This window comes from Pipistrellus hanaki, assembly GCF_964339955.1.
Source record: "Pipistrellus hanaki genome assembly, chromosome: 2".
Taxonomy (NCBI): domain Eukaryota; kingdom Metazoa; phylum Chordata; class Mammalia; order Chiroptera; family Vespertilionidae; genus Pipistrellus; species Pipistrellus hanaki.
Genome location: NC_140504.1, coordinates 7,086,113 through 7,100,611, shown reverse-complemented (window position 1 = coordinate 7,100,611; position 14,499 = coordinate 7,086,113). Strand labels below are relative to the sequence as shown.

General features: G+C 59.0%; 1 protein-coding gene across 10 annotated transcripts in view; it reads right to left on the bottom strand.

Moving 5' to 3' along the window:
• TRPM2 (transient receptor potential cation channel subfamily M member 2) overlaps positions 1–14,499 on the bottom strand; it is a 56,832-nt gene that overhangs the window by 40,648 nt on the left and 1,685 nt on the right. For 2 of the 10 annotated variants that reach the window (XM_084872073.1, XM_084872082.1), the window contains exons 1-6: positions 13,953–14,411; positions 8,272–8,534; positions 7,488–7,576; positions 2,349–2,517; positions 743–923; positions 164–330 (exon numbers count right to left, since the gene is read on the bottom strand). In XM_084872073.1, the coding sequence (XP_084728199.1) occupies positions 164–330; positions 743–923; positions 2,349–2,517; positions 7,488–7,576; positions 8,272–8,433 (768 nt within the window). In that variant the 5' untranslated portion in view covers positions 8,434–8,534; positions 13,953–14,411. Of the gene's footprint in view, positions 1–163; positions 331–742; positions 924–2,348; positions 2,518–7,487; positions 7,577–8,271; positions 8,535–8,746; positions 8,831–13,367; positions 13,475–13,952; positions 14,412–14,499 lie in introns of those variants that run through there. The other 8 variants (XM_084872077.1, XM_084872080.1, XM_084872081.1 and 5 more) reach the window with 7 other exon arrangements.

Below are 14,499 nucleotides of genomic sequence, written 5' to 3'. Positions count from 1 at the left end.
TCTGTGGCATGGGGGACTTGAGCCCGTGTCCCCTTTATTCCTTCCAGCCTCTTCCCCTATGGTGCATTTACAGGCCGAGATGAGGGCCTGCCCGCTGCAGCGCCCTAAGACCCTAGCAGCACCCCTCGGAGCCTGCCCTCCCCAGGAGGGCCCAAGCGCTCACCATGGGGTGAACCAGGCCCTCTCGGTTGTGCACGGTGCCCCACGTGGCAATCCCGATGGTGACCACCTCTGCTTCGCTGCAGCTGCTGCTCAGGCTGAAGTCTCGCACCGCCTCGCCCACCTGCTTCATCACGCCGGTGTGGGACCCCCCGGTGATAATCCAGGCCCCTGGGGAAGGAGCGGAGGGCGGGCAGGCCCGTGGGTCCTGGTGTGCACCCTGCCAGGCAGACACCGGACACCTGGGCCTTTGCTTCTGACGCTCATGCCCGGCTCTGCAGGGCTTCCAACCCCATTTTCAGGGGTAAGTTCAAAGAGACTCGCTGACAGAGACACTTCACCGACACCTCCTCTCCATGCCCAGCAGGCACCACCATCGGGAGCTGCGTGGAGCCACATCTGCCCCATTGAGCAAGCCCAGGGATGGCAGCAGGGGGTGAAGGAGGTGCTTCAGGCAGGTGAGGTTGGGTGAATCTGAACAGACACTTCTCCACCCGCCAGTTATGGCCTGGTGTCCTCGCCTACCTGTGGTCTGGCCTAGTGTCCCCGTTCACCTGTGGTCTGGCCTGCTGTCCCCGCCTACCTGTGGTCTGGGCCACCTTAACCAGGCCTCTGCGGAAGACGCTCTTCAGCCGGGGCTTCATGTTGAAGTCCTTGGCCCCGCCAGTGACTGAGATGAGCAGGTTGGGGACGTCCAGGCCCCAGTGCTGCGTCATGAGCTGGTAGGTCACACTGGAGGGAGTGTCCTGGGAGAGGCGGACGTACTGCAGGGGAGTGAGGAGACAGCAGAGGAGCCCCCGGGTCAGCGGGCACCACCCAAGGCCCCAAAACCCCACACCGACCATGCCTAAGAGCCCCTGCCTGGTGGAGGTGCCTCACCCCTAGGTCTGGGCCCCATGAGTATAAAGGGTCATGTCCAGGGAGGACTCGAATAGAGAGAGAAGAGGGAGACCGAGGCCAGAAGGCCGGAGGAGAGGCCATCAGGAGTGACAGGAGCCTAAGGAGCCAGCTTCACCCTCACACACACACACACACACACACACACACCGTCCAGCTCCCCAGCTGGGGGCCACAGCACCCTCTCCTCTCACTCCTCCGAGGCCTGAGGACCCTGGTCCCGATCCCAATGTCGCTGTAGAGCCGTGGCTATCGCTGACCCCTCTTAGGTGGCACTGGCGTGTCTTCCCTTCTCCTCACCCGGTGCTACCTCCCTCACGGCAGCACCGTCCTGGGTCCCCACCTCTGGCTGTCATGTGAGGACAGCTATCCTCAGCCTCGTGTCCAGACACCTCGCTCTTGCTCTGAGCCACCCCCTCCCCCGATTGCATGTTGCCAAAGACCCCCTGCCCCGGCTCCTCGGGGGCTCCTCCTGCTGTCGGGGGTGAGGCTGCCAGCCTGCAATCACCCTGGGAGCAGCTCCAGGGGACAGGGGCTTGGGGTGCACCCACACACGGCGGTGCTGACGCAGGGCAGCGCTGGGGCTGGAGGACACGGGGGCCAGGGTGACACCACCCAGCCCTCTCCCGCTTCCCCCTCCCTGGCCACGTGGGCGGCTCAGAGGAGCGAAGGGGGAAGGTGTCGCCCCGCTGGTATGAGGTTCAGAGGTTCCAGAAATCCGACTCAGAACCCAGAGGCTCCACCACACCCCACAGGGCAGTGGTGCCCAGGGGCTGTGGCAGAAGCCTCCAGAAGGATGCAGGTGAGTGGGCTCCCAAGTATGCAGGTCTGGGGTGCGGCCAAGAACACGCTCACTGATGCTGCTGGTCCAGGGACCCCCCAGAGGTCCGAGGTTCCACTGGGATCCCGCCCCACCCTGCTCGGCCTCCTGTGAAGCTCTCACCTCTGCTACCTGCCTCCCCAGATCCCCTCCCACCTCCTTACCACCTGTGCCTGTGCCCAGGTGCCCCCCAGCCCTCCCAGGCCTGGCAAACCTCCAGGCCTTCCAGCCAGAAGATACCACTCCCCGGGCTGCAGCCCCAGCCTGCTCTGCAGTGGCCATGGAGGCGGAGAGCAGGTGTCTCCTGTTCGCCCTGTGCAGCCCCCACGCACCCCATCCCTTATGCCCGGAGGGTGCTGTGCCCCCAGAGCTTTAGCTGGCCTCCCACTCCCACCCCGGACCTCTGGCCGCTGTGGGTCACCGCTGGCGGGCTCTGGTCTACAGAAAGGGCAGCGGGGCGATGGAAACCAACCTTTCCCACCTTCTGGCTCAGGCCCGTGAAGACGATGTCGCCAAAGGCATCCGTCGGCATCTCCTGGACGTGCTTTTTGGGGTCCCACTCGTGGCCCTGGAAGGCCTGGGGCTTGATGGCCTCCTCCAAGTGCTGCTCGCGGGTGTAGCCGCACTCACACACCACCTTCCTGCAGAGACGCCGCGGTCACCACCGGCCCGGAGGGCCCCCTGCTCCCCGCTGAGGGTGTCAGAGGAGGCCCCGCAGAGAGCCAGGACTCTCACCCCCACCCAGCAGCCAGAGGCCCCAGCCACGGCCACGGTGTCCGCGCTGGCCACGTGGGGCCGTCAGGAGGCACCCCTGCCCCACCCGGCCAATGACACCTTGTCCAACATCAAGTCCACAAATGTTCTAGGTTCCTTCTTTCCGATCATTCACAAATGACCTGAGAGACCAGACACAGGTGAGACCAAAAGAAAGAAAGTCTAAAACATGAGCCGGACGATGCCGGGAGAGACTCCCGGACCAGGAGGGAGCAGACAGATGTCTGGACACTTGCTAAGCGTGTGACCTTAGGGGCTTTGAATTTCAGGCCCTCCATCATTAAATGGGAAAAATAATATATTCCCGATACCAACCCTGCCAAATGTGTGAAGGTCCAATGAGGATGTAGGTAGGCAATCACTTATAATGTTATTAATGCAAATTAACCAGGCAGAGAACCCAGGGTGGTTCAGAGTGCCCCCAACCCAAGGGTGCTGGTCCCCCAGCTGTCCTTTCACTGCTCGTGAAGTGGGGCCTGGCTACCCGTGTTTCTGCTGCTCATGGGGGAGGGGGGGTCCCGGGGCTGTGAGCACAGGCCCATGTGACCCTCCCCTCCAACCCTTTGGCAAACGCAAGGCGCTTTCAGACTCGCAGGGACCTTTGGTGACACCTCGTGTGGCCTCCTGACGTATGGCCCAGGCAGGGAAGAGAGGGTGAGGGCCTGAGCTCCCACACCGTGGCCCCGGGCTGCCCCAGACTGTCTTGTGTTTCTAGCGGTCAGCCTGTGGCAAGCTGCCTCCTTTCCCTCCTCTGACCATTGCCCTCTGATGAGATGAGAGCTTGAATCTACGTGGCGTTTCCCAGCCTGACGGTGCAGGAAACCACATGGAAACCGCTGACCCAGAAACCAGTCAGAATGGCTCCCAGAGCTTGGCCTAGATGGGCAGAAATGGGAACATCTCTGCTAGCAGCCGTGGGAGGCACAGCTTTCCCCCCATCGGGGGCCCTGCCTGCAGTCTGGCAAAGCTGTTACAGGCAGTCACTCACACACACACACACACACACACACACACACCACACACACACCCTCTCAGGTAACACCTGGACCGATAGGCCACTCCATCTGTTACCTCCCTGTAGCATCTCCTTGCATCGAACCCCTTATTAATAAAGGGGCTTCTGGAAGTTTTCAGAACCAGACGCATACTGAGCACTACTTCTTCAAAGTGGACAGAAGCACCACAGGAGCAGAAAGCCCCATTTCTGCCTCAAATCCAACCTGTCTCTCCCCCAACCCCCACCCCAGCCCTCACCAATCCGTCAATATGTCTCCACGGGTTCAGAGTTCAGAGGAAAGAAGGGGCCAGGGTTCCATCAGTGAACCCTATAAACTAGAAACCAGACTACAGTCTTCAAAGCATTTTTGAAACCCGTGATTCCTATACCGGAAGCCTTCCTGTGTATCACAAGTTCCCTCCCAGGCTATTTTCATAAGCCTGTTTTCAAATAACTAAGACTGGAGAGCTCAATGCAAAGCCCGCAGTCTGTTGTCAGAATGTGTGGTAAACCTGAAACTCCGACCACGCACCAAGTCTATTCAAGGGCACCAGCCACACGCTGTCGGCCGGAGCTTGGTGGCAACTTTCCCTCCCTCAGCATCGGTCCCAGAACCACCTGGGAGAAACGAAGCTCTTATCTGACGAGGAGGAGCCAAGCCAGGGTGTAGACCCCACACAGAGCCACGCGGCACTTCTAGTGACAACACCTTGGGCGTATCATAGCATCCCAGAAACCAGTGATCATCCGCCTCTGATTCCGAGTCATAACCCTCCTCTATCTGCTCCATACGGGACACCCTGCTCCCATTTTATCCAGCAAATATGAGCTGGATGCTGACTATGTGTCCATCATGGGGAGTAGGAGGTGACTCTGCCTTGGTCGGAGGTCAGGACTCCGAGGAGACAACTACCCAGAGTGCGCTGGAAGGAAGCGGTTACTCCCTGGGAAGTGGTCAAGGAGGGCTCCCTGGCAGAGGTGGCATCTGCATCAGGCCACCTCTGATAGGAAGAATAGATAGTTCTTCAGGTGACGAGAAGTAAGAACCAGTGTGGCCCACTTGTGGCACAGCACAGCCTACGGAGTGTCTGGAAGGGAGACACGGCCTAGAATCTATGCCCTGTTCGACTTCAAGAATACCAACAGGTGAGGGTTCCGTTCCTCCGAGTTCTCACCCACACCTGCCTTACTGGTAACAGCCCTCCTCACAGGTGTGAGCTCTGATTTGCACTTCCCTGATGTTCAGTGACGTGGGGGACCATTTCATCTATCTATTGGCCACACGTATGTCTTCTTTGGAAAAGTGTCTGTTCAGATGCTCTGCCCATTTTTAAATGGGATGGTTAGTTTTATATGGTTTCGTCATATGAGCTCCTTACATATTTTGGATATTAGCTCCTTTTCAGATGTATTGTTTGGAAATCTCTTCTTCCATTCAGTTGGTTGCCTTTCTGTCTGTTGATGGTTCCTTTCACTGTACAGAAGCTTTTTAGTTTGGCTGGTCTTGTTCATCTGGTTTTTTTTTTTACTTTCCTTGCCTTTGAAGTCAAGTTCACAAAATCCCCTCTGAAACCATAAGCTTAGTGGCCATGTTTCATATAGACAGTGGAATATCACTCAATCATAAAAAAAAGATAAAATTCTGCCATATGCCACAGCATGGATGAAGCTTGTGAGTATCGTGCTAAGTGAAATAAGTCAGATGGAAAATGACAAGAACCATATGATGTTATTCATACATGGGATATAAAACAGAAAACAACAACAGAGCAAACAATGTAAAACAAACTCACAGACACGGACAACAGTACGGTGGTTCCCAGAGGGGGAGGTTGAGAAGAGGGTAAAGAGGGTCAAATACACAATGACATTGGACATTAGATTTTGGATGGTGAGCACACCATAGAGCACAGGGATGTCAAATTATAGAAGTTGCATAATACCTGAAACTTATACAATGTTATAAACCCACGTTATCCCAATCCTACCTAATAAAAGAGTAATATGCAAATTAACCATAACTCCACTCAAGCCACGCCCCATCCATGCCCCAAGTCATGCCTACTAGCCAATCAGAGCAAGTATGCAAATTAACCCCGACCAAGATGGCTGCAGCCACAGAGAGCAGTTGAGAGGCTTGGGTTTCACTAGAGGAAGCCAAGCTTTCCACACACCCTGACCAGCCTAGGCCTCCACTCAAGGCTACAAAGTTTCATTTATACAAGATACATAAAACCAAACAGAAATGGCAGCCAGAGTGAGCATGGGGCTTGGCCCCGCTCCAGGCAATAAAGTTTCAATTGTAGAAGGTACCAGATACCAGGGCCTCTGCTTGGGTCACTGGGGGGCGTGGCCAGCCTGCAAACCACCACAGGCCCCTCTCTCAGGCCGCCCTATGCCCCAAGGGATCCCCCACCCTGATCCAGGACACTGTTCAGGGCAAACCAGCTGGCCCCCACCCGTGCACCAGGCCTCTATCCTATCTAATAAAAGAGTAATATGCAGCCAAAACCGGTTTGGCTCAGTGGATAGAGCGTCGGCCTGCGGACTGAAAGGTCCAGGGTTCGATTCCGGTCAAGGGCATGTACCTTGGTTGCGGGCACATCCCCAGTAAGGGTTGTGCAAGAGGCAGCTGATCGATGATTCTCTCTCATCGATGTTTCTAAATCTCTATCCCTCTCTCTTCCTCTCTGTAAAAAAATCAATAAAAATATATTTTTTTTTAAAAAAAGAGTAATATGCAGATGGACCATCATTCCAACACACAAGATGCCTGCCCCCATGTGGTCAAATATCCTGCCTCTATGTGGACACAAGATGGCCAGCAGAGGGGGGGGGTCAGTTGGGAGGCACCAGGCCTGCAGGGGAGGGCAGTTGGAGGCAATCAACCCAGGTCTGCAAGGGAGAGCAGTTAGGGGTGGCCAGGCCAGCAGAGGAGGGAAGTTGGGGGTAAACAGACTGACAGGGGAGCAATTAGACATTAATGAGGCTGGCATGGGAGTGGTTAGGGGGTGATCAGGCTGGCAGGAAGAAGCACTTAGGGGCAATCAGGCAGGTGAGCAGTTGGGAGCCAGCAGTCCTGGATTGTGAGAGGGATGTCCGACTGCCCATTTAGACCCGATCCCACCGGGTCTAAATGGGCAGTTTAACATCCCTCGAGGGATCCCAGATTAGAGAGGGGCAGGATAGGCTGAAGGACACACACACCCCCAACCCCGTGCACGAATTTCATGCATTGGGCCTCTAGTAAATTTAATAAAACCATGGATGCCACTCCAGGGCACCCAGGAACAGGAATGTGTGGGGTCCCTCTCCAGATGCCCTCAGGTTCACACAACTCAGGGGCACCCTGCTGGAGAGCCCTCGGCCAGGAGAGCAACTTCCGACAGCTTCAAGGCAACGTGGCCATGGTGGGGGCCACGGAGGCGGCCTTGGTGGCCTTACCCATGCCCACTCGCCTTGCGGCAGGGTGGGCCGGTCTGCCAGAGCCCTCCTAAGTGAGAAGTCTGAGCTGTGGATGTTCCCTGAGGTCCCTTCCGGTCCCCGAGCCCCGTGACACTATCCAGATGGACATGAGCTCTTCTCGAGGTGAGGAACCTGGAGCGCCGACCACAGTGGGTCCAAACACCGCTGCAGAGTGACCACAGTCAGACCCTGAACAAGCCCCCTAAAATCTCTGCACCTCAACTGCCAAGCAGGGCCGGGCAAGCCTCCTTCCCCAGGGCAAGCTCCGGGAGGCTCCGAGCACCCCGGGTGCATATGGGGACCGGGCCCGGCTGAGGCCCTGGTCAGCCTTGCTCTCACCAGCCTTCCACGTGGGGACAGAGAGAGGGACCTTACCCAGCATCAGACAGCTTGGAGCTTTCCACGAAGTACATGCATTGTTTCTTCTTGATGTTTTCAGGGATCCACGAGCTGAGATTTTCCTGCTGAGGGTAAAATCAGGAGCACTCAGGCCTGCACATCCTACACCTCCTTAGACCCAGATGTTCCCAACCCCACAAGCTCCAAGGAGCGTTTTTCAGAAATGGGAGACCCAGGCCCTCCCACACACGGGTGAGGGCCACCCCCGGCGCTCAGGTGTGTGCTTCGGGCGGAGGAGGGAGCCTGCGGAAGCGCTTCCTCTTGGGCCCAACCTGAGTTTGCACAGCACCTACAGTCTGTGTCAGCATGCTTCCGGGGAACGCCTCCGAGTGGTGGAAAGGTGGGGGGTGTGGAGGGGCTGGACACCTGTCCTGGTCCTGGGGGGTCAGCAGGCTCACAAGGACGGTGACAGGACCCGTGCTCAGCCCACATGGTCTTGTCCAAGGCCTCGTGACCTGGCCCAGGACTAGGGTCGTGCTTGGGGCTTCCCAGTCAGACAGAGAACAGGAAGTGGCTGCACTGCGGGGTCAGGGGTGACAACTTACTCAGCACCTCCCAGTCGGAACAGGAAGTGATCGTGCACGCACTCGGGGGTGGGATGGGGAAGCAAACTGGCACCTGCTGTTCTCTCCGGTTCTCTCTCCTCCGGGGTTTTCTGGGCTGCAGCCCCCAGGGCAGGGGTCTCTGCCCAGCAGGACACCCCCCTCCGTGGTCACTGGGCCCCAGGGCGCTCTGGGACCCCCGGCCCCTGGAAGCCTACCTTCTCACAGCTGCTGAAGGGGTACTGCGACCGCCTGCTCCTGCAGAGGCTGCTGCTGCTCCGCCGGAGGCTGGGGACCCGGCCCAGGTCTGCCACCCTCCGGGGCTGCACCCCGAAGCCATCCTCCTGCGTGGAGCCAGCTCTCAGGGCCGAGGGCTCCATCCTGCCGGCCTGCTCCAGCCTCCACGGCCTCCAGCCTCCCACGACGGGCTCTGCTCAGCCTGGCTCGGCGGAGAATTCTGGGAATGCGCCGGGGAGGACGGCTGAAACACACAGAGGGGAAGGGGGCAGGGGTCCTGAGCGGGCCCGTCAGGTTCCTGGGGTGGATCCCGGCCGTTTCTCCGTCTGCCCGGAACCGTGTCCCTCCGTTGGGGTGCCTGGGCCGTGTGGGAGCACAAGCACATCCCCAGGCCCCAGGCTCCGTTCACACGGGCTCAGGTCACTGGGAGGGGCAGGAGAAAGAGCTCCCCCTCACCCCCACTCAGCACGTCCAGCAGCACCCAGCAGCCGGGCCCAGAGGGAACTGGCAGGTCATGCGGGCACACACCACATCCTGTCACCACGCTCCTGACGTGCGACCACTGCTTTCATTTTCCAAAAGGAAGAGATCCTACTAAGTACAAAGAGTTTCAAATTGAGGCACAGCTGTCCGCCCACGGGACAAGTCCCGAAAAGGAACAGGTCTCCCTTTCTCAAATCCTTTGCTCCGGCACTAATGCCACCGTCGCCATCACTGAGGATGAGATGATTTCCTTAAAGCCATGATGCTGGAGATCATGTCCTGGAATGTCACTCCCAAGCCACCCCACAATGTCACCCCCAAGTCACCCCACATCATCCCATGTCACCCCACAACAGCACCCCATGTCACCCCACAATAGCACCCCATGTCACCCCACATCACCCCATGTCACCCCACAACAGCACCCACATGTCACCCCACAGCAGCATCCCATGTCACCCCACATCACCCCATGTCACCCCACAACACCCTATGTCATCCCACAACAGCACCCACATGTCACCCCACAACAGCACCCCATGTCACCCCACAACAACACCCCATGTCACCCCACAACAGCACCCCATGTCACCCTACAACAGCACCCCCATGTCACCCCACAACAGCATCCCATGTCACCCCACAGCACCCCATGTCACCCCACAACACCCCATGTCATCCCACAACAGCACCCCATGTCACCCCACAACAACATCCTATGTCACCCCACAACAGCATCCCATGTCACCCCACAGCACCCCATGTCACCCCACATCACCCCATGTCACCTCACAACAGCACCCCATGTCACCCCACAATAGCACCCCATGTCACCCCACATCACCCCATGTCACCCCACAACAGCACCCACATGTCACCCCACAGCATCCCATGTCACCTCACATCACCCCATGTCACCCCACAACAACACCCCATGTCACCCCACAGCACCCCCATGTCACCCCACAACAGCACCCCATGTCACCCCACAACAGCATCCCATGTCACCCCACAGCACCCCATGTCACCCCACAACATCACCCACATGTCACCCCACAACAACACTCACATGTCACCCCACAACAGCACCTCATTATAGGGAGTGGTTATAGGGTTAGACCTCAGACTGACCTACTGGCAAAGTCACAAACAAGTCCCAGCTTGGAGGGTACAGCCCTCTGAGCATAATTAGGCTTGATCTTGTAACTGCTCCCTAGATCTTTCCTGGGTAGCTAATGGGCTGTGGGAGGGGCAGCAAGTGCTGTCAAAACAAGCAAAACTTACACGAACATTGTAAATACCTTTTTTGCCCCAACTATAAATAAAGCATCAGCCTTGTTATCTGCATCTGTTCTGTGGCCTCAGCCAGGCACAGAAGATCCACCCAGATCCAGCTCATTCTCTTGTCTGTCTTTTCTCCATCCTTCACCACCCTCCTTCAGGCTCGCCGAACCCTTGGCTGTGCAGGCAAGGCACGCCCCATGATGTCGCTCCCTCACCCAGCGGCTCTGAAGGTATGCAAGAGGGCCTCCTAGGGCAAGAGGGCCTCCCGGGGCAAGAGAATCACGAGGGCTCACCTCCCTCTCCCACTGGGAAGCCCTTTCCGGCCACATCGCCTTCCATCACACAAGATGGTCACTCACAGACAGGCCTTTCCCATCCATTCATCCACTTCAACATGTGGTCACTGTGCCCTGGGGAGGTGCGAGGGACCTGTCAGGAGTGAGGGCCCACCCAGCCCTCACCTGGCTCAGCCCAGTGCTAGGCACTTGCAGTTCAGCCACCTGGCCGCTGACCCTGGGAAAATGCTCAGTGACAGGAGGGCTCCAGCCAACCCTCACCTCTGCAGCCCCTTCCCTCCCCCGCCCCTTGGCCAGGCCCACTCCCAAACCCCGACCTGCCCAGAGGAGACCCACTTCCCCCCCATGAGTACAGAACACTGGCACCAGGAGTGGGTGCTGCTGTGTCCAACCTTACACAGGTGGACGTGGCCTTAAAATGGGATGATGAGCCAAAACCGGTTTGGCTCAATAGATAGTCGACCTGCGGACTGAAGGGTCCCAGGTTTGATTCCCGTCAAGGGCGTGTACCTTGGTTGGGAGCACATCCCCGGTGGAGAATGTGCAGGAGGCAGCTGGTCTATGTTTCTCTCTCATCGATGTTTCTAGCTTTCTTATCCCTCTCTCTTCCTCGTTGTAAAAAAATCAATAAAATATATATTTTTTTAAATGGGATGATGGGCAGAGGCGGGAAGATTCTGGAGGTGGTGCAAGAGAAGCCAGCGATGCTGTGTGAAGAGTGCTCAAGCCTGGGGCACCCAGAAGGATGCCCCAGGGGGCGCCCAGAGCTTCGGGAACATGGGCCCAGGCAAGGGGCATGGCAAGGCCAATGCCCAGTGGAGCCGTGGGGGCAGGCAACCCAGACCGGCAAAGCCCTAGGCACGCAGTTCCAGCCCAGGCCCCACCCCAGTGGCTGTCCGTGCCTGTCCCATTACTGTATTGTGGAAACATATGACCCGTCTGGTTTCACAGGTTCACAGCTAGAGAGGAACATCCGTGCCTCAGGAGGAATCCACCTCAAGTCTCACCGACATCTGATCTATCTATATATTGATTGGTTGATTGATTTCAGAGAGAAAGATAGAAACATCAATAATGAGAGCAAATCATTGATTGGCTGCCTCCAGCACACCTCCCACTAGGGATCGAGACCTCATGGGTCCTGACTAGAAATCAAACCATGGCCTCTTGGTTCATAGGTCTACCCTCAACCACTGAGCCACACCAGCCACATCTGATCTAGATAAGGTTTAGATGGGAACTTGGACTTCAGAGTTGATGCTGGAATGTGTTAAGACTTTGGGGGCTGCTGGAATGGAATGAATGTGTTTTGCATGTGAGAAGGACGTGGATTTGGAGGGGACAGCAGTGGAATGCTACGGTCTAAACCTGGTCCCTTAATGTCCCTGGTCCCTTAAATACCTAACCCCCGGGGTGATGGTATTTGGAGGTGGGGCCTTGGGGAGGTGAGGAGATCATAAGGATGGGGTCCTCCTGATGGGATTAGCGCCCTTATAAAGGAGACCTCAGAGAGCTCCCTGCGCCCTCTGTCCTGTGAGGTCACAGGAGATGTCTGCACCCCGGAAGGGAGCCCTCACCTCCCCTGCCGACACTCCGATCTCGGACTCCCAGCCTCCAGAGCTGTGAGACATAAACTTCTGTGTGTGAGCCGCCCAATCTGTGGGTTCTGTTACAGCGGCCCAAATGGACAAGGCAGGACCCCGGGCTGGCCCAGCGGCTCCCCAGGTCCGGCCAGCACTCATGTGGAGGTGACACCTTAACCCTGTGTGGCCCTGGCAGGGCTACAGACTACCCTATGGACCAGGTGAGCTAGGAAGGTTTACAGCTGCCAGAGAGGAAAACGAGGCACAGGGATCTCACAGGCAGACAGCTCCTCTGGGCCTGGGGGGCGGAGGGGGGGGGAGGGGGAGACCTGGGATAGAGATGGCTCTCACCCCCTCTCGGGACTGGGCCCAGCACAGGACAGGCCATAGGGTGGCAGGATGGAATGGGCCGAGTAGCAGACTAAGTGTGTGCCGGGAAGGACCTTGTCTAAGAAACTCGGAAGCACTCGTTCATGCATTCTCCTGACAGCTGCCCACTAAGCAGCGTGGAGAGCGCTCTGAAATGACTGGCTTCCAGGAGGATGGGGAGATGGTGGCTGCCAACACAGGAAGAATCCAGCATACAACATGCACGCCCACGGATGTCACCTGGCAAGAGTGTGGAACTAGCTGTTGCCATCAAGGCCCAGGGGTGGTGAGTGGCCGGTCCTGAGCGCTGCACTGAGCCATCCCACAGGGACAGAGCCCACGGGCCTGGGGGAGAGGCCGCCCACACACATGGGTGTCAGCTCAGAGCCTGAGGTTCCCCTGTCCCAAGTGTGGAGGCAGGAAGCCCTCATCCCCGGTGTAAACCTCCGGCCCCTCGGGAACAGACATCAAGGCCAGAAGAATAAAACTCTTCTTATAGGGCTCAACTTTTCACAGCCGCCACGTGGACCTAGGACCGTGGGAACTCAGAGACTGGAGCTCCATGTAACTCACACCCCTCCCCCCAATCTCGACCCCAAAGACCAGGAAACAGAGCCATCGAATTACATGTGGGACCTCTACTTCTCCCCCTAGACCGGCAGACTCCCTTTCCGGGTCTTCTCAGCCCCCGGGGAGGAAAGCGTTTCGAGATCGCAAATTGCTACACGCACCTGGGGCGGAGGAAGTGGGTGCTATGGTCCTGGGTCCGGAGCAAGAGCCCAGCATCCGCCCGGTCCATCCCCCCGGCTCCCGGGCGGGCGAGGCACTGTCTGCCGGGCAGACCGTGCTGTCTTGTCGCAGCGCCGGCGTCCGCACGGACCGGGAGCCGCATCCTCCCGGCATCCCGGCCGCGTCCGGCCGCTCCCCAGCCCGCGCCCTCGCCGGCCTGAGCCCAGGTCCCCGCAGCCCGCGGCTCCGCACGCGAGCCCGCGCCCGGGACCCTAGCGGACCCCCGCGCACACTCCCCGGACCCGCGTCCCCGCCTGGCGCCGGTCCCCTTACCCCGCCGCTGCCGCTGCCGCAGCCGCAGCCCGGGGCTGTGCGCCCGGTGAGCGCGCGTACCTGCCGGAGACTCGCGCTGCCCGAATCCCGAGCCGAGCGTGCACCCCACGCCCGGATCCTGAGCCGAGCGTGCACCCCACGCCCGGATCCTGAGCCGAGCGTGCACCCCACGCCCGGATCCTGAGCTGAGCGTGCACCCCACGCCGTCCCGCCCCGCACCGTCCGCGCGGCCCGCAGCGCGCTCTGCGTCACGCAGCTGGGAGCGCAGCCCGCGCGCCCCGCACCGCGGAGAGCCAAGGACAAGCCGCAGGCTGCGCAGGGCGCACCCCAGACGCCCGCCCAGCGAGCCTGGCCTCCACAGAGGCCCCCGGGCCGCACGCGGAGAGAACTTAGAGCTTGCCTTCTGCCGGGCTAGTGGCAAGTTTCTCAGCTTAAAGTTCTCCTCAAGCTCTAAACCCTGGGGAGGAGGGGGGAGGGGAGGGGGAGGCGAGCCAGGGGGAGGAGCGTGAGACCCCAATGGTCCTGGGCTGAGGGAGCCCCTCCCACGACGCCCCCCTGCCAGACCCTGCAGCTGCCTTCACTCACTGTGGCAGGTGCCAGCCCCTGGTGGCAGGTGCCAGCCCCAGGGAGCTCTGCCCCTTCTTAGGGGGACTGGCAGGTGCTGAGTTCTGATTCCTGCAAAGCTGACCCGGCTTTCCCTGACGGCCCAGACCACGGTGCTCTCACCCAACACAGGCCCTCTGCCTTCTCCTTCCTGGCTGCCAGCTCCAAATGCCCCACGACCACTCCAGGGCCCCTGCTCAGAGTCCAGGGAAGTGAAGTGTCCTGTGGCTTCTCCAGTCAGGGCCTGCGGGCTGACAGCTGACAGCTGCCTGGCTGACCAGCTCCCCCTCCTCTCCTCCCCTGAGCTCACTGACACAGTGCCCAGACTCCTGCCCAGAGAGCCCTCTGGAAGGCCCCTACCCTCCCCCTGCCCCTGCTTCCCGCCCCCCCACGGAGGAGCCACGGGTCCACGGGCCGGCTGATGCCCCCTGTCTCACTATCCCGCCATCGGAGGTCTCCAGCAGCTGTGGGGAAGGTGCCAGAACCCACCAGAACCCCTTGTGCAGGGCAGCACTTGACTTTTTATTCA